Source organism: Leptonychotes weddellii, chromosome 12 (assembly GCF_054177405.1).
Source record: "Leptonychotes weddellii isolate Sample4059 chromosome 12, ASM5417740v2, whole genome shotgun sequence".
NCBI classification, from domain to species: domain Eukaryota; kingdom Metazoa; phylum Chordata; class Mammalia; order Carnivora; family Phocidae; genus Leptonychotes; species Leptonychotes weddellii.
The window spans coordinates 79,439,777-79,457,474 of record NC_138380.1 but is presented as its reverse complement, the minus strand read 5'-3'; the positions used below and the strand labels follow the sequence as shown (position 1 = coordinate 79,457,474).

General features: G+C 49.6%; 1 protein-coding gene across 1 annotated transcript in view; it reads right to left on the bottom strand.

The window, feature by feature from the left end:
• Positions 1–17,698, bottom strand: part of CDHR3 (cadherin related family member 3) — a 53,159-nt gene that overhangs the window by 34,464 nt on the left and 997 nt on the right. Inside the window, 3 exon segments of the mRNA XM_081800684.1 lie at positions 472–566; positions 10,673–10,770; positions 13,743–13,908. Of these exon segments, the coding sequence (XP_081656810.1) occupies positions 472–566; positions 10,673–10,770; positions 13,743–13,908 (359 nt within the window).

The following is a 17,698-nucleotide window of genomic DNA, read 5'->3' as shown; positions in this document are numbered from 1 at the left end:
GTGTATTACACCCATATGAGGAGACCAAGGCTCCCAGGGATTGAGGAACTAGCCTGGTGACGTGAGCAGCCAAGGTCACCCTGTGTGTTTTTATCCTCAAACCTTGGTCTCTCCTCACCTCTTTCCTCAGCCACCTGCTCGCCTCCCCTCTGCTGCTCCGATGTTAGCAAGGAGCCCTGACAGCTGCCTCTCCCACGCCAGAAAGGCACCTGAGGCAATTCTCCAGATTCCTGGGGACACTTCTCCCATCCCTCCATTCTTATTATGTGGAGATGAAGATTTGGGACGGGGAAGGAGGGCTTCCAGATAATTGCCTTAGTCCCTCTTCCTTCTAGGGGCTCACTGCCCTCTGAACTCAGCAGGAAGGCAGAAAACCACTCGGGGCCTCCCTCGCGGCCCACAGGCTGCACCACGCCTGCTCCTTGACCCTCAGATAGACGGTACTTCAGCAAGGTCATTGGCAAAGGCTACCTTTTGTGTCCTGCTTCAAAGTCAAATTCTGTTGTAGAGAAGAGGGTCCCATTAGCAGACATTCTGAAGTTCACTGAGGGGAAGATCAGGAAATACTAAAAAACAAGGAAAAAAAAAAGAATGTAACTGAGAGTACCTATTCATCTTTCCCTGGGAGACTAGTTTGTTCCATTCCCGTTTTATATTCTTGGCCCATGGAACATCCTTGATGCATCGGGGTGAAGCCCAATGCACCGTTCTCAGGCTTAATGGTTCTTGAAGCAAGAAAATTCTGGATCTGCTGGCCTGAGCCTCTGACCTGAGAAGCCACACCCTGAGGAGGTGGTCGCTGGATCCAGCAGGCTTCAGTGACAGAGCGAGGGTGAAGGCCCCCTGTCTAGGCACTCCGCTTCTGAGTCCAGTCCCCTTCTCCTTGTCACCATGTTCTCACTTGTGCTTCTTAGGATGATGTCTGGGGGTTGAGTCTAGATCTTGGCTTTGACCCACACTATTTAAACAGGGCTACCATGCATTAGGCGATAGGACGATACTAGCATAAATAAGATCTGGTCTCTACCCTTAAAAGAACTTACGATATAGGAGGGTGCAAAAATGTTCACAAACATCATTCACTGACATGATGGCAGAGAAAGGGAAAGGGACAGGTGCAAGAGAGAAGAAACTTAGCAGGGCCTCAAGTACAAGTTGGAAGCTGGTTTGGAGTTACAAGGGCTTAGTTTTAGAATCCGATCTCAGGTTTATGGCCACTGGTGAAGCTTTTCCGTATCTTGGCGGTGTTGAGAATCTAATCCTTTATGGCTCCCAGTGCCCAGCCCGGCTCTCTTAATGAGCCCCTGCCTGGCCCCACTTGCTCTGAAGGGAACACAGGCTTATTTGCACAGCCCCCTGAGGGCATCCCATGGGTGCGCATCAAGATTGCTTCCTTGTCACCATGATGATGTCAATGAAGCAGGTGAAGGAGCTGGGTCAGAAGAGCTGAGTCCAAGTTCTGGTCCTCACCACAGGAGCTGGGACAAGCCCCTCCCTTGCCTGTAATATACGGACAATACCACCAACTGTTCCTCCCTGTTACTGTGAGAATTACATCAGAAGGCACGCTGGAAAATGCGAAGCACCACAGCAACGCGCAAGGCTTACGTGTTTGTAGCCATTTGTTCCAAGGGGCTTTAAGGTTTGAAGGTTTCGTTATTTCCTACTAGGATGAGAGATGATCTATCCTCAAGGCCTTAGATCTCTGGATCAGATAATCAGTGGAGATTTTGCAATTGGAGCCACAGCCCCTGAAGTCTAGAATCAAAGGAAATGCCAACCAAGGCTTCCAACCCAGCGATTTGCTATGTTGTGTGATCGCAGCTAAGCTCCCCACAGGAGAAGAGAGAATACACAGAAAATAGATTAACGATCTCATTTGGGGCCATTATAAGGTTTTTAACCATTTTCCTAATTGTAATAAAACATACTTTTACACACAAATTAGGAAGGACAGAAAAATATAAAAAAGAAACTTAAGATTAGTCACCTATAAAATCTTATGATTTTCACAAAGAGCCCCCTGTTCTTTTCTATGCACACGTATACCCTCCAAAAAAAAAAATTGAGATGATACTCTAGTCAAAATTACATTCTCTTCGCTCTTTGCCTTTGTGCTTGAGCATTTTCCCATATTCTTAACTCTTACCTCACCGCCTGGTTGGTTAATGATGCACAGCTCTCTACTGTAGGGCTTACTTTGCTAGGTCTTTCTTGCTGGTCACTTAAGTGGTTCTTACCCATTTTTAAGTGGGAATATTTGGGCAGCAGCAAGGAACACCTTTCTTCCAGCCCCTCCAAATTGTATAAACAGCGTGGCAGCACTCAAAGGTACGATGTTTAAGTCCCAAGGCCCCCCACCGTCTCCCCAGCTCACAGCCTGGGCAGCAGCTGCCTATATACATCTGTGCAGAGTCGTTCTGTGCCTTTGAGCTGAGCCTTCCCTACAGAGAATCCTCACATATCCATAGATCAGAGGCTCAGGCTGGATGTGATGGAATGGCAGGGCTTATAGACCCATGGGGGGCATTTACTATATGCCCCTGGATCGGGATGCCTTTCCAGTGTGTTTACTGCTCTAGGGGATAGGTCCCCAGTTCTGGTTAGTCTCAAACAGGAGAAAGCCTCTGGCTACAGAGATGACAGACAGACCCTGCTCTCCAAAAGCTGATGGGCAACTGGCAGAACACACAAGGAAAATGTGGGAGACCTGCTCAGAGGGAGACTACATAGGATATGATGGGAATGGAGGAGGGGGACTTAGCCCCATCTAGAATAGAAGAGTCACGAATGGGGGTAGCTGAGTCAAGTGCGGTGGCCCTGGAGCCAGACTGCTCAGTCCGAATCCTGGTTCTACTCCTTTGCAGCTGTGAGAGCTTTTGCAACAAAGAGTAATAATAACAGCGCATGTCCAAAGGGTTATCACCTAAAGTTCCAGAACAGTGCCTGGCACATGGTAAGCCCTCAGTCGAGGCGAACTACCACTGTGGGTTAGAGTGTAAGATCCACGAGGGAAAGGGCTTCATTTTACTCATTACTACATCTCTAGTGCCTAACACATAATAGATGCTCAATAAATATTTTTCTCTATCAATACATATTCATTAAATGTTAAATATCGGGGTTTTCTTCTTGCCTATTTCCCATTGGAGACCAGCATTCCCACCTTAAAGAATTTTAAAACAAAAAGGCAACAACAACGAAAAGCTTGCCGAATTAAAAAAAAAAAAACAAACCCAATCTGTTTTACTTTGGTAAAGCGAGGTTGGATCATGAAGTCTCCCCCAGTTCCGCCTACTTCTCAGCGAGCAAGAAAAACGAAACGGCAGCCGACAGAAAGGGCGCACGGTTGTAGACTCAGGAACATGGAGAATTTCTTTTTCATTTTTATTAAGAGGCTGATTTCCTGGAATCCTGATTTTTTTTTTCTTTTAACACCAGGCTAATTTCCTTATCCCTGAACCTACGAGCCTGTGTTAATGGGAATAGCAGTTTTGTACTCAGAAAGGAGATAATATCCATAGACTAAAAATATTGTGTCATGTGGCCATTTGCCAGCAACTCGGGAAAGCTTTCTGTAAAACCTGGCATTCTCTTCCCTTTTTAAAGGCTTGTTTAATCAAAGCTGCTCCCTTGATATTCATTCTTGGAAAACAGAAATTAAATAGAATGAGAAGCCGCTGCAGCCCCTCTCTGAGCCACCACCAGCTAAGAAAAGTCCTGAGTAATCAGATCAGTTCGGTTCACAAATGCTTGTCAGACAAGCGCCGGAGTGTCCCCGCTGGGAATATTCCTTTACTGCCACCCCAGGTCTCTCTATTTGCAGCCCCTTTTGCCAGCTACAGTTTGCTCAGGGACACAAAGGCTTCAGGGTGGAAGACAACAGAGCCTGAGCTTCCTGCCCCATTCCCCCTTTATCGTGTCGCTAGTGTCAGGAGAAAGGAGGGTGAGAGGAAGCTGGCCCAGTTTCCTGAAATGTCAGGCTCCCTGGGGGAGAGCACGCCACCTCAGTGGGGCTCGCTCACTGCAGCCCGAGCCACAAGCAAATCGCGATCCAACTTGTGCTGCTTGGCAGCTATCCATGGTTTTCAGGCCTGCCGTGGAATCAAGCGACAAGATTTCAGCCTCCAGTCTCCCAAGAACAGAGCCGTCAACTTCCAGGGGCCAAGTTTCCAGGGAGAAGGAAGGACCTTTATTCCTCCCAAGGCCAGGAGTGCCAATGGCTCAGCAAGCCCCCAAGATCATGCCCCCAACCTCCCCCCACACCCCCCCACAGAGAACTCGCAGCACACACCATCATCTTCCAACCTGCTTATGGCCGTTATAAATACGAGGCCACGTTCCCGCTGCATTTTTTCAGTGTAAGGTGAATATTTTATAAAAGTCTTGATTCCTCTTTCTTCCCCTGTCCCACCCCTATCCCAGCTCAGAGATAGGTGGTGGGGGACAGAAGTAGGAGGGAAGGGTGTCTGGGAGAAAGAAAAAAAAAACCCATAAAAAATCCTACTGCAGCCTTAACTTGGCTTGGCTAGTGCAGTATTGTTATGAGGGTGAGCTAAGTGGGTGGTATGCAAGTATTTGAATGTTTTTAAGAAGAGCCACATTTACAAATGAAAAATGCTATGGGTATGTAATCCTTTACTGGTAAAGCTACCAAGGATTCGACCCTCTCATACTTTCTCATTCCTTTTCCATAATCAGCCTGGGTCCTATTCTCTGATTCAGGCTTCACCGATCTTAAGAACACTCCCCATCTATTTGAGGAAGTGTCTCTCCCAACATATGAACAGTCATCAGGGGTGATGTATGTGGTACGGGAATTGTCCAAAACCACTGCTTTTTCCTTTCTTGAGCATTTTAACAAGAAGAACCTGGAGTAGAACTCGTTTTGCAAGGACTCCTGAGTTAGCAGACAGATGTCATGGGGCATTGAACAAATGATGTACATCTGTGTGTGTGTGCGTGTGTGCGTGTGTGCGTGTGTGTGTGTGTGTGTGGTGGGGGTAGGGACATGTGGGGAGCAGGAAGGGCGCTGTCACTCAGGAAATCAAGGGGACACCAAGAACAGAATTAGCCAGAACAAGGTAGAAGGGAAGGAGCAGGGTTTGGGCCAGGAGACCTCGGTTCCCACTGGAGTTCCAGGGCCCAGGCAATGGCCTCAGCTCCTTCCCTCATCCGGAAACAAGGGGCTGCTCAAGGCACCTGAAAAGTCCCATCCAGCCAGCACCAGCAAAAAGGACCACTTTATTTCCAGGAAGAGGGAAAGAACAGCTCGCCACCACGTCTCAGAGCCATGCACAAGACGGAGGCAGGGAGAGGCTGACTTCCCCCGTCACCCTCCTGGTAGCCCAGCTAGTAGCAAGGTCATTGCTCTTTTAATTTCATCCTTTGTCTGCCCTGGTGAAGACAAAGCACATTTCACTTTATGCAAAAGTCCTTCCCTAATGGAAAGGCCAAGAGAAAGCTCCTTAATGAAGGAATCGCTGCGCTAGATCACTTTGCCTCCAGCTGCGGAACTGATTAACGTCCTGAGAGTCTCCGAGGAGGCTTCACTGCAGTCACGGTGGCCTTTTCCGAGCAGAGGGGGAGGTGGAGGGTGGGAGTTGGGTGGAAGGGGGTTGGATCTCATTGAACCTCCTTCAAGAGGTAGGGAAAGCGCTGGGGGAGGGGGCCCAGAGAAGGAATGCCAGTAGATACGATTATTCACAGATAAACCAATCCGAGCCCAGTATTAAGGCATGCCTCCACCTGGACTCCATCACAACACAGAAGGCGCCCAGGGAGGGGGAGCCGATGCTGGATCCAAGCCTGCACCCTGCAACCCAAGCCACCAGCCACGGCCACCTGTGACGACTGAGCATTTGCAGTGTGGCTGGTCTGAAAGGGGGTGAGCTATAAATTAGTGTAAAGGACACAATGAGTCCGAAGACTTACTACTAAGAAAAGGGAGGTAAAATATCTCATGAATCATTTTTATGTTGATAAGGTGTTGAAAGGATAGTAGTTTGGATAAGAGTATTTAAAATTTAAGAAGTGTATTAAAATTAATTTCACCTGTTTCATTTTACTTTTTAATGTGGCTACTGGAACATCTAAAATGACATACACAGGCATCATTCCTAACTCGCGTGCCAGCTCTGTTGGGCAGTGCTGGTCCAAACAAAGTACAACTACCTGCTTTTAAAACTTCTTTGGAAAGAGGGAGCAAATACCAGTGGTTTCTGCATTAGCCCCACTTTTATGTTATCCGCAACACAGTTTCAATTTATTAAGCTGGATAGGGGTTGTAAGATTCAGCACTTTAAGGGACCTGGGGTTTCTGGAGACGTCCTAGAGCTATTGTTTAATTCATCCTCCCTCCTTAGTGGTTCCCACCAGCAAGGCAACTCCTTGGAACCCACCAGGAAAGCTGATAGGCACAAACCAAGCCAAGGTGGCTTTACGCACATGCTTTGGTGCTTTGTTCTTGTTCTGGTTTTGTTTTGTTTTGTTTTCTTGTGGGAAGTCACGTATTTTATTCATCAATTTTGGGCAATCTGAAATGGCCATCTTCCCCCTCCACCCCCACCAGTGATTCCAAGGTGATATAAGAACTGCTGATAAGTCAGAACAGAGTTCACATAATTGTCTTGCGGATCCCACCTTCGCCAGGTAGAGAGTTGGCCGTGGTCCTGGTGGCAGGGGAGCCAAGAGTCCCCACCATCCCATTTCAGACTCTTCCCTCAGGACCGCCCTAGCAGCACCCAACTAGCTGCAAAGTGCCCTGACCAGACCAGCCGCCAGATACTTTGACTATCACCCCCCAGATCCTTCAGACCGCGGCAGCACCAACCTAGCAGCCCTAACAGTAGGCTCCCCTCTGATTATGGTGCACAATGCCATTTCTTCAAACACTGCTTTTCTGAAGCCCCGTCTTAAAGGATGGGGTCCCCAAATGGAGAGGATCCTCAACAGCAAGGATGGCATGGGCCCCATTCCCATCTTTATAGGTGCTATAGGTCACTATTCTCATCCAGCCTCCATCTCACCCCAGGGTTCTCCCCATGAATTCCGAACGATGCCGTACTCAGTGCCATGGCTGACAAGCCAGCCGGCCACAGAAATGACATGGTTTATGTCACCGTAGCCCCAAAGACGGCCCCTGTGTAGTTAGCCGTTACACAGCAGCTGACGGGGCCCTTGGCGAGGGTTTCTGCCATCGTCTTCTCCCCTCCGAGAGGGAGCCCTGGCTTTCCAGAGGGCGGAGCTCTGAGGGCATGGCACTGTGAGTTCGTGCATGTTCCACACTGCTTCAACTTGTCCTACTCCTGGTCCTTGGCCTGGAGTTAGTGCTGGTCTTGTCGCCCCCAGCTTGCGGGCTGACCCCCGCGCAGGCAGGTCGTTGCCCACCCGGCTGGCGGGAGCCCCGGCGCACAGGGTGGGGGCCACGCCCCCTTCCTCTGGCTGTTGCCCCCTCCGCTGTGGGGCCGCTGCGGGCGTGGGGCCCGCAGGAGCCGCAGTCCTGGCGATGGGCTGGTTCCCGGGGCACACACTGACCCCATTCGCCCCGCGCCAGTCCCAGCTCTTGGGCAGATCCGATGAGGACAGACACTCATGAGGCCCGGGGTATGAGTGGCGGGGCCCCGCAGGGCCAGTGGCGGCCCGGCCCCGGCCGGAAGAGCAGCGGCAGCTGCCCGCCGTGGCTCCGGGCCCCGCTCCGGTGTTTCAGTAAAGCCTCTGCTTGTTTCTTCAGTTCAGTGGTTCTCGAAGGGTACAGAGCGTCAGAATGACCTGGGAAGTCTGTGTTCCAGGAATCTTTTTTTTTCCCATTAATATTAATTTTTAAAGTAGGCTCCACGCCTAGCAGGGAGCCCAGTGCGGGGCCTGAGCTCAGGAACCTGAGATCAGGACCTGAGTTGGTATCAAGAGTTGGCTGCTTTAACTGTCAGAATCTGTGTTTTTTTAAAAGCAGCCTACATTGGGAAAAAAAAAAAAAAAAGCAGCCTACCTATATTCTCATGCAGGGGCCTGAACACCTTCTGAGAAGCCCTCCCAGCCATTCTGACCTCACCCGAGGGTATTTGGCAAATATGCAGGCTCCCAGGCCCCTCCCAGACCCCAGGACCGGAAAGTCCAAGAGAGAGACCTGGGAAATTTGGGAAACCATGTCTTAAAGTGGTGGTTCCAAGTCCCCGCTGTGCAGGAGATTCGGCTGGGGGCTCAAAAAGCCTGAGGCCTGGGTCACACCCCAGGACAATCACATCAGACTCCTGGGGGTTGGGACACAGATGTCTGTTGTTTTTTAAAGTTCCTCGGTTTCAATTTACAACTATGGGCTTCAATGAGAATCATGGGTTTGGTCCTAGTAAATCAACCCACCTCCTTTCTCCTTATATAGAGCAAAGTATGTCCTTTCATAGCTCCCGAGCGCCCAGAATAAAATGTCTAAGCACAAAGGTCACACTGTGTCACTTCCTAAACTGTTGAGTACCTTTTTTTAGTCTGAGAAGGGTTCTTTCTAGATTGTGCTCCCTGGCCCTCCAAGCTCGCTGTTAACTTTCTTGCAGTTGTTCGTGCTCGTGCAGGTGTGAAAGACTTCATTAACACTCTCTGCTGCATCGGACACGCCCCACCCCAAATAACTCCTAAAGCACTGCAGAAACCACAGGTGGATGGCACTACATTTTCTTTTAAGGGAGCAAGGCCTGCTTCGGTCTTTGCTCCCGGCCTGGGGCCGCTTCCCTTCCAGAAAGGGTAACAACCTGCTTTTTAAAGGGGCCGCCGTGACCTTATTCCTTCTGCATAATTTAAAGATGGAGATTTAAAAAGAAACATTTTTCTTGACACTTGAGATTCCTTCCACTTGGCCTCCACTGCATCTTGTATGAACTTTATAGTAATTATCTTATTGAATTATAATAATTTGGTCTATGCATGAACGTCTCCCACCCAGACTGTAAACTTCTTGAGGTACAAAGATGGCTCTTACTCATCTTTGTGCCCAAAGTATTTAATAGAAAGCCTGGCACATAGTGAATTCTTGGTAAGTGCTGAAGAGAACTCAATGTATAAATGAGATACTATATTTTGGGTTGCTGACCCATCCGGAATCTCTTCTCCCCTGGTTACCATCAAACAACAGCGGCCAACCCTTCTAGCCAGTGAGAAGTAAACAGAAATCCTCTGGGTAGGGCCTCCAGGAGGATCTTTGACATACAGACTGGGCTGGCCTGATCCCTTCACCCTGTACCCCTTCCTACTTTTTTTCTTCCCTTCTTCCTGCCTGGAACTTAAAGGTAAAGCCTGGAGGTGAATAGCAGCCACATTGTAATCATGAGGGGAACAAAGAGAGGACAAAACCAGCCCTGGACCGCCTGCCCACCTCTGCACTTCTTGTTAGGGGAGAAAAAAAAAAAAATCCCACACCTGCCACTGTGGTTTTCTGTTATTTTTAGACAAACATATTTATAACTGATATAACAAGGATGTTATCATAAGAACGCATTTAAAGCACCTCGTATTGTTCTTAGCACATAGTAGAGACCCATTAAGTGTTTGCCTATTCCACTTATTCATGCAAACAGAACCTTGAATAAATGATTTTGGGGACAGAAGGGTCATCTTCTGATAAGAACAGACTATTCCCTAACTCAAGATGTGTCTGCTAATTTGAAAACAGCTTTGTTTCAGACCTTGCGGACCGTATTATATGGGTCCTGGAGGTTATTTCGGAGGCTCACTTCCTCCTGTTAGAAAAAGTAGCCGGGTCGAAGCTGCAAATCAAGCCCCAGCAGCAGAAACAGCCTCCCGGTGTTACCAATTCCCTGAGTGTCGTATTTCAAGTAAATGCTTCTCCGTAAGGATGCCTGCTCCAAGGTTAGTAGGCTGGCTGGTGTGGGCTTTGGTTTTTTTCTCAAGCGTGGGCTGCCCAACTGCAGGATGCAGGAGCCACTTGGGGGGACAGAGCTAGGAGCCACAGCGTCCTGGCCCAGGGACAAGCTGAGAGCCTCCTTCGCCTGAGGGTTCGTGGTTACAAGAGGTCCACTGATAACTGCGTGAAGGAAATGGATTTAGAAGGAAGAGAAGAGAGATCAGCTGTCTCAGACTGAACCATGAGGGAACGCTCCAGGACCTGGCCTCCGGTTATTCTCTGTGGGATTCCCCCTCTCTTCTTTGGAATTTCTGGGATTCTCTTTCAACTTTTTTATTTATTTTTTAACTTGGCTCCAAGTAGCTTGACGTCATCTCTTGAAAAGGAAGTGTTAATGCCGGCCTTTGGGGTACACACTTTTTGCTTACTTTTAAAAGAATACAGCTGGATTTTTATCCCCTTGGAATTTAAAAATACTGAGCAATTTCAACATGCCAGGCACTGTGCTAAGTGGCCTTGTGTGCGTTCTCTCATACTTGGAATTCTCCAGCTGTGTAGGTGCTATTCTTCCATTTTATAGATGAAGAAATGGAAGCTCAAAGAGGTTAAGAACATGTCCAAGCTCACACAGAGCCACGAGTCTAATCTGGGGTGTCTATGTCTGGAACTCCCTTACCCATTCCGACATCCCCCGTTCTCTATGCTGTGGCTGTGGACAGCCTATTCTTCCCCTCACCACTGCCCAAGCCCCTGGCCGAGGCTCCAGGCTCCCATGTCAAAGACAGCACGGAGAAGCCCGTCTTGTTTATCAAGGAGACTTACACTGAGGGGTATGTTTCGGCTTGTGTCTTCTGCATCAAAGGCCTCAACCTGGTAAATGAATCCCGGGTTTGCTCCTTCCGGTATGTACAGGTCTAGACCTAGATCAGCATCCAAAGTGGAGGAAGAGGCATTTTATTAGATAAAGCAAATAAGGAATTACAGAACCAGGACAGCCGCACCCAGCCAAGGAGAACCAAGCACATTGGCATCGTGGGAAGGAGGCATGCAGGAATAAAGGCCGGGAGTCAGCCCGCGGGCCAGCTGCAGTGAACGAACCGCTTATGGGAATTTATAAAGTACTTGAGGGGCCAAGCTGGGATCACATCTTCCCGCATTTCCTCTGCTAAGAGGTGATCTAGGGGAGGAACCTCCGTGTGAGGCTGCTCCCTGTTCCTGATTCACTTTCACGTGCAAATTCCTCCAAAACTGAGCGGAGGTCTCCTATTGAAGTGCACTTAGCATGTCGGCCAAAAGGACTTGCAGCAGGATTAAGGGAGAGGGCTGCAGAGGCTCCGGGAGGGGACCAGAAATTGACTTCATCTCCTTCAGAGTTCTGGGCAGCCAGGGGGAACCCGGCACTTGGCACCACCAGCCCGGCCTGAGGGGCTGCCCCCCTCCACTCTGGCCTCTCTGAGAGCCCATCCTTCTGCGGGAGGGCTGGGAATGTCCACGTCAGCTCACTCATTGAAGCCACGGTGCTGAGGGCTTATGTTTTCTCCTTTATCGTCATAACCCCCGTGCGTAAGTATTGCAATTCTTTCCACTTTACAAACGAGGAAATAGGCTCGGGGAAGTTAGGAGGTCTCAGCGAGGAAGGAAGTGAGAGCATAAAACTTCAAACCCAGCCTGTCTTAGATCTGAGCTGCAGCTCTCATTCACCTTTATCACTGCTCGTGCTTTCACTCAAAATGATGTTTACTGGGTTCTCACTCAGTACCAGACACTGATCTATCCATGCACTGGGAACATAGCGGTTCACGGAACACAAAACCCCGCTCTTGCAGAGCTTGCACGATAGTGGGACGATACGGACAATAAAATAAATGAGCAAAATATGTGAACGTTACTGAGCAAGGTCCTGGAGAAAATCAGAGAATGGAGTGTTGTGGGTTGGGTTACAGTGTGAAATGGAGTGGTTGTGGAAGATTTGCGACACTTGAGTCTAGATTCTTAAAGAAATGAGGATCGTAGAGATATGGGGGAAGGGGCAAAGAGCAACTGCGGAGATGCCGGCGAAGGCGCGGGTGGTACGGGGGCCACAGCGGAGGGGGTGGGAGGAAATGTGTGGAAGACGACAGGGTGAGGGTGGGAGGGGGCCAGATTTGATGGTGCCTTAAGGAGACTCTGGCTCTCCTCTTGAGGGAGATGGAAGTTCTTGTGGGGTTTTAAGCAGAGGAGTGCCTTGATTTGACTGAGATCAACAGGATCTTTCTGGCTGCTATGCAGAGAATAGATGGACAGAGACAAGAGCAGAGCAGGGAGGCCAGTTAGCCCACCATCGCAATAATCCATGCGACACATGACTACTGACTTGCACCGTGGTGGTGTGGATGGAGGTGCCAGGGAGCAGTCAGACTGCATAGACTTGGAAGTGGCAAGATTTCCTCATGGATTTGATGTTGGGTGTGAAAGGCGGAAGAGTCAAAGCTGACTTCAAAGCTTTGAAGTAGCTAAAATGGGAAAGACAGGAGAAGCAGATTTGGGGGGGGGATGGTGGAGGCCAGGGGTGGAGTGGAAGTCAAGAGTTTGATTTGGGGGCATGTTACGTTTGAGATGTCGTGTTCTGACACCAATTCTAATGTGTGGGGGATTTTCCTGCACCACCAAGCGATCCTTTGACACCAGCTGGGGGTTCTACAATTCAACTCAATTCTGATACTAGCTACCCAGAGACAGCCTTCAGATTCCACAGACCAAGGACTCAGCCCCACGAGACACCCCCAACCCCCACTTCAGACACCAATTTCAAGTTCAGGTTGTTCCCCATGCCTCTGACCCACGAGCTATAAATCTGAGTTTCCCACCATCCCCTCTTTGGGTTCGATGAATTTGCTGGAGGGGATCACAAAACTCAGGGAAATACTTTACTTCCTAGATTACTGGTTTATTACAAAAGGATATATACTCAGGAACTGACAGATGTAAGAGACGCATAGGGCATAATGTGGGGAAAGGAGCACAGAGCTTCCACGCTCTCTGGGCACACCACCCGCCTGGAAGGGCGAGACGGTTCATCAACCTGGAAGCTCCCCAAACCCCATCCTTCGGCGCTTTTATGGGACTTAATTACATCGGCACGACTGATTACATCATTGGCCATTGGCGATTGAGCACCATCTCTACCCTCCTGCCCTCCACAGAGGTAGGGGTGAGGTGGAGCGCGGGACTGAAAGTTCCAACCTTCTAATCACATGGTTGGCTCCACTGGTAACCGACCCCCACACTGAGGTGACCTGGGAGCATCCAAAAGTCACCTTACAAAATCCCACATGCCTATTAGACATGGCAGACAGAGATGTGGGATAAGACGGCTGGATATTTAAGTCAGGAGCCTGGAGGAGAAGCTGGACTAAAGTGACAGAGGTGGAGGTTGTCAGTATGGCTCAAAGTCATGGGCCTGGGAGAGACCATGCACGAAGTTACCCTGTGCTCAGTCCTTTATATTGTCCCTGCTATGCAGCAGACCCCAGTCACATACTGCCCTCCGGGGGTCCGTGGGGAGAATGAACACATCAGTTAATGACCACAGCACATGGGGATGAGCTTCCGATGGGCTCGGCCCAGCTTCCTCCAGAACGACCCCCTCGCGAGGTTCCTGAGCCTCAGTTTCCTCCCCAGGACTGAGAGAGGCCCAAGAGAAACCACGGAAGTGAGGGGCTTTGTAAATTGTTGGGCATCATTTTGGGGAGTCCTGTGCTGGAGGACATTTCATTTATTCCCTGCTCATTAAGCAGCTGCCTCTTATAGGCAAACAGCTGCTTGTTTACTTACTTTTCTGTTTTGCTCTGTCCCCCAGGGTGCCCCCTGATGCCACCGTCTGGGCCGCACTGCACAGCCCAGTGTATCTTACCTTTTGCCAAGTTGCCTTGGAACTGAGGCGGCTCGTTCACATCTGTCACCTGGACAGTCAGGATCTGGAGATCGGTGACACCGACATCATCCTTGACATAAATCTGCAAATCAAATACGTTTGGTCCTGTTTCAAAGTCTAGTTGTTCCGTCCCAGTGGTGACAACCTAAAAGCAAAGGCAGAATTCTTAGTAACCATGTGAAAGGAGATCTGTTTTGTATGCATGCATTTTGCAAAGGGACGTTACTAGGAAGGAAGCAACCAGCATCCTGGAAACCATCTTTCCCCCACCATCAGAGGAACCGGTTGTTTTGCCTTAGTCCTTCCAACATAAGCCCCGTGACCTTTTTCCAAGGGGACTCCTGTGCGTGATGCTGCTTTTCAGAGGAAAGAAAATATTTAGGCGACATCCTGGTTCCATCGACTGGAGATAGAAAGCCAGGAATTAAAACCCTGTCACTGCTTGGGGTAGGCACCCAGACAAGCCCCTTAGCAACCCTGAACATAGTTGGGCTTCCTGGGCTTTAAGAATAAGCCACTGCACTTTCCTGGGATTGCTGTTAAGTCACATCTGACTCGGCTCTCCATGCAAATTTTCCCAAGGCCACGACCATGAATAAACAAGGGAAGGATACATCTGCAGAAATAAGGAACAATATATACTTACATCAACAGCCGGCTCAGTGTTTTTGTGCATTTCCACACATTCTCCCGCTCATGGAAACTTGTCTCCTGCCCTATAAGTGTTTTGGAGATGTGGGAGGGACACCAAGAACGAGGGCCAGAGAAACATCACTGGAATTGTCAGCAGGAACCCGGCTGGCCCACGATGGGAGGGTCCTGCTGAGGCTAGCCGGAGGCCAACTTGTGACCTCCCGTGCCTACGTGCACACTCCGGCCACCAGCTTAGACCGCCGAGCACCCAGAGCTCTTTGGGACCTCAAGGACTAAATTTCATAAATGTCTTAATTATGCTAATGGAAATTTTGTTTATTAATACGACTCAGGCCAGGCAGGCGTTCAGTCTCCCGCCCTTAGGAGATTGCTTAGCTCCAATCTCACTGTCACAGCTGAACTTTGGTGTGACCTTGGGAAAGTCCTTTGCCACCTTTCCCTGATTTTGTTTCCACGTGATTATAATTAGGGAAATACTCCTTGCCCTAGTTAAAGAGCTGAAGTACAAAACATGGTCTTATAACAAAACGCTAGAAGTGCTGACTTCTAGGCAAAGTTCATTGTGAGCTGTGTATAGTCAGGGAAGTCTTCATGGAGGAGGCTGTGCGAGATCTCGATTGGTTGAGAGAAGACAACCACAGATGGGAACGAGTGCATGCAGAGGAGGGTTGAGAGAGGAAATGAGGTAGTCTCGTCTCTGCCTGTGAGCAGTGTCAGCCTGGCACCCACATACGTGAAGATGACCTGTCTCCCGTGCTTGGCATGTAGCAGGCGAGACCTCTCTGTGCTGCCGTTCCCCACCTCTAACATGCAAATAATAGCAGCACACCGCGTCGTGGTGCTGTTATGGGGATTAAATAAATGAATTCACAAAATGTTTAGGGGGATTCCTGGCATATGGTCAACGCACCATAAATAGGAGTTGTTATCATTAGCATCATTATTATTAACCCTCCTTACTTTCCCCAGGCCCCCAGAAGTCCCAGCAGCTGTGTTTGAAAGCAGAGAGGCCTGGTCTCTGGCATGATTCAGAGGTCACCCTCAGAAAGCCTTGTACAACTGAGTCCCAAGGCCAACAGTGACTAAACCTCTGGGCCAGAGACCCAAAAACCTCATTGCTAGCTTTCTCCTGCAGAGTGTCAAGTCGGCCCAAGGAGAAGTCAGGTTCCGCCACGGGGATGCCCCTGACCTGTTCTGTAGGCAGCAGAAGCAGCTCTTGTGAGCATTTTGGGCTGGACAATAGGATCTTTCTGGAGGGGATAGTTGATGCTATTGGGTGGTTTCTGGGGAAAAGCAACCAATGCTTCAGGGCCCATGGATCTGTGGCCCATCCTAGTACCGACACAGCGTCCAGGAGGGCGCCAGGCCTGGGACAGTACAGTAAACACTGGAGCCTACCTCAGCTGAGGTGCTAAAAAAGCCCCCATTTCTAGAGGTCAGACACAGGATGGAATTCTTCCTTGACTGTCAGCCCTGTTGGAATCACATCAAACATGGAAAGGATAGGTCCTTTCACCTGATGTGGGGGGCTCCCCAAACCAGCAACAGATGCGCAGGGCCATGGGGGAGAAAGAGCCTAGGATTGGCCATCAGCAGACCTGAGTTAAGTTCTGGCTTCATCTGTTAGGGCTACGTGATCTCAGACACACCAGCTGACCTTGCTGTCTCTCTGCGATCTTGGTCGAAAATGGGAATAAAGCCTCTTCCATGGTGGTAGCATCGGTGTCGGTAGTGACAATCCAGAGGTGAGGTCGCGAGTGCGCAATGGGACCTCTGCATGGTCACCCTCCTCCTCGTCATCGAAGGCAGTAGACTCTAGAGGGTGAGAGCCCTCAATGGGGAACCACCCTGAAGTCTGTCAGCTGCTGAGCGGAGAGACAAACCGTGGTCTGTCCATACGGTGGAATATGACTCAGCCACGAAAAGGAAGGAAGAGTTGACCCAGGCTTAAAGGATACTAGCCAGTCACTAAAGACCATGTACAATGTGAATCCATTCATAGACGGTGCCCAGAATAGGCAAATCCATTAAGGCCGAAAGGAGATCAGGGGGTGCCAGGGACTGGGGCAAATAGGGAAAGTGTCCTAAAAGTAGATAGTGGTGATGGTCTGTGAATGCAGTAGAAACCACCGAATTGTACATTTTCAATGGGTGAATTGCATGCTGTATGAATTATATCGTTTCCAAAAATAGGCAGAGGTCTGAAGTCAGACTGCCTGGGTTCCAGGTTCTGCTCAACCCCGGAAGAGCTGCGCAACCCAGGGCAAGTTATTTAATGAGTTTTGCTTCAGTTTCCTCCACCTGTGAAAAGGGGATAGTAACATAAATAAAATCATTGGATTGTTTGTATTCAAGAGGAAATACGTGTGAAGCGTGCCGCAGCGTCCAACATATACTCCATGCTATACATGTGCAAGCCCTTGGCAGGGCTTCTAGGGCCAGATGAGCAGCAGCTGTGGAAGACGAGCCAGATGTCCAGGGCCAGGGAGATAGGGCAGAGGAGTCACAGAACCAGCCTCTGGGCCCGGGGACTCTACACTGGATGCTGAATGTGTGCTCTGTATGCATCAAAGAACCTGCCCCCAGGGGTGCTGAGAATACTGCCTTCCTGAGTTCTGCTACATGTCCCAGACATGCACACTTTTTAAGAGCTCCCCTTGGGACTCTCACGATCAGCTGTGTTTAAGAACACCTAGTATGTACCTCGAGGAGGCAACCGGCCTCGACGAAGCAGGCTGAGCCCACGGGGTTCCACCACATCCCCAGGGCAATGGCAGGCAGGACCCAAGTCAGGGCTAATGTTAATTGCCAGAGGTTCCTATGCCAATTGAGGGAAGGGCAGGGGTGGGGAGGGTTCAGACACATGGACCCTAAAGTCATCCCTAGAAGGGCCTCTGAAGGTACCAGTGGAAAACACGCAGGTAGGTTTGTCCTACCTAAGGAGGAGCACCAACTTTGAAAAAGACTTAAATGACAAACTAGAAAAGAGAGCAGGGGTGTAATAGCTCCTGAATGTGAATGACGGGGTCTGAATTATCCAAGAGGAATCATTCATGCAGCACGGCTGGACATTCAGGCTTGTATTTTTTTTTTTTTAAAGATTTTATTTATGGGGCGCCTGGGTGGCTCAGTCGGTTAAGCGACTGCCTTCGGCTCAGGTCATGATCCTGGAGTCCCGGGATCGAGTCCCGCATCGGGCTCCCTGCTCGGCAGGGAGTCTGCTTCTCCCTCTGACCCTCCTCCCTCTCATGCTCTCTCTATCTCATTCTCTCTGTCTCAAA